The 303-nt window shown below is 71.6% G+C and overlaps 1 protein-coding gene across 1 annotated transcript in view; it reads left to right on the top strand.

The window, feature by feature from the left end:
• ZC3H18 (zinc finger CCCH-type containing 18) overlaps window positions 1–303 on the top strand; it is a 62,843-nt gene that overhangs the window by 58,370 nt on the left and 4,170 nt on the right. The window contains exon 19 of the mRNA XM_027773441.1: window positions 147–302. Within this exon, the coding sequence (XP_027629242.1) occupies window positions 147–302 (156 nt within the window). The remainder of the gene's footprint in view (window positions 1–146; window position 303) is intronic.

The following is a 303-nucleotide window of genomic DNA, read 5'->3' as shown; positions in this document are numbered from 1 at the left end:
GTGCTCCCTGGTACCCGGTCTGTGTGGGAGGGCGTGGCACGGCAGGCCAGACTGGCAGTCTCAGGCTGGCCTACGGGTGGGCACCGTGCCACTCCCTCACCCCAGCAGACGGGGCCAGTCTCAGCGTGGTCACCCCTGCCCCGCAGGAAGCGCCAGCTGTCGCCCCCGGCCAAGGGGTCCGGCAAGGTGACCAGCGTGCCCGGGAAGGCTGTGGAGGCGGGCGCCAAGCCTGGGAAGGCCAGCACGCTGTCACGGCGCGAGGAGCTCCTGAAGCAGCTCAAGGCGGTGGAGGACGCCATCGGG

Source organism: Tupaia chinensis, unplaced genomic scaffold (assembly GCF_000334495.1).
Source record: "Tupaia chinensis unplaced genomic scaffold, TupChi_1.0 Scaffold000355_1, whole genome shotgun sequence".
Lineage (NCBI taxonomy): Eukaryota > Metazoa > Chordata > Mammalia > Scandentia > Tupaiidae > Tupaia > Tupaia belangeri.
This window is presented reverse-complemented; position numbering and strand designations above follow the sequence as displayed.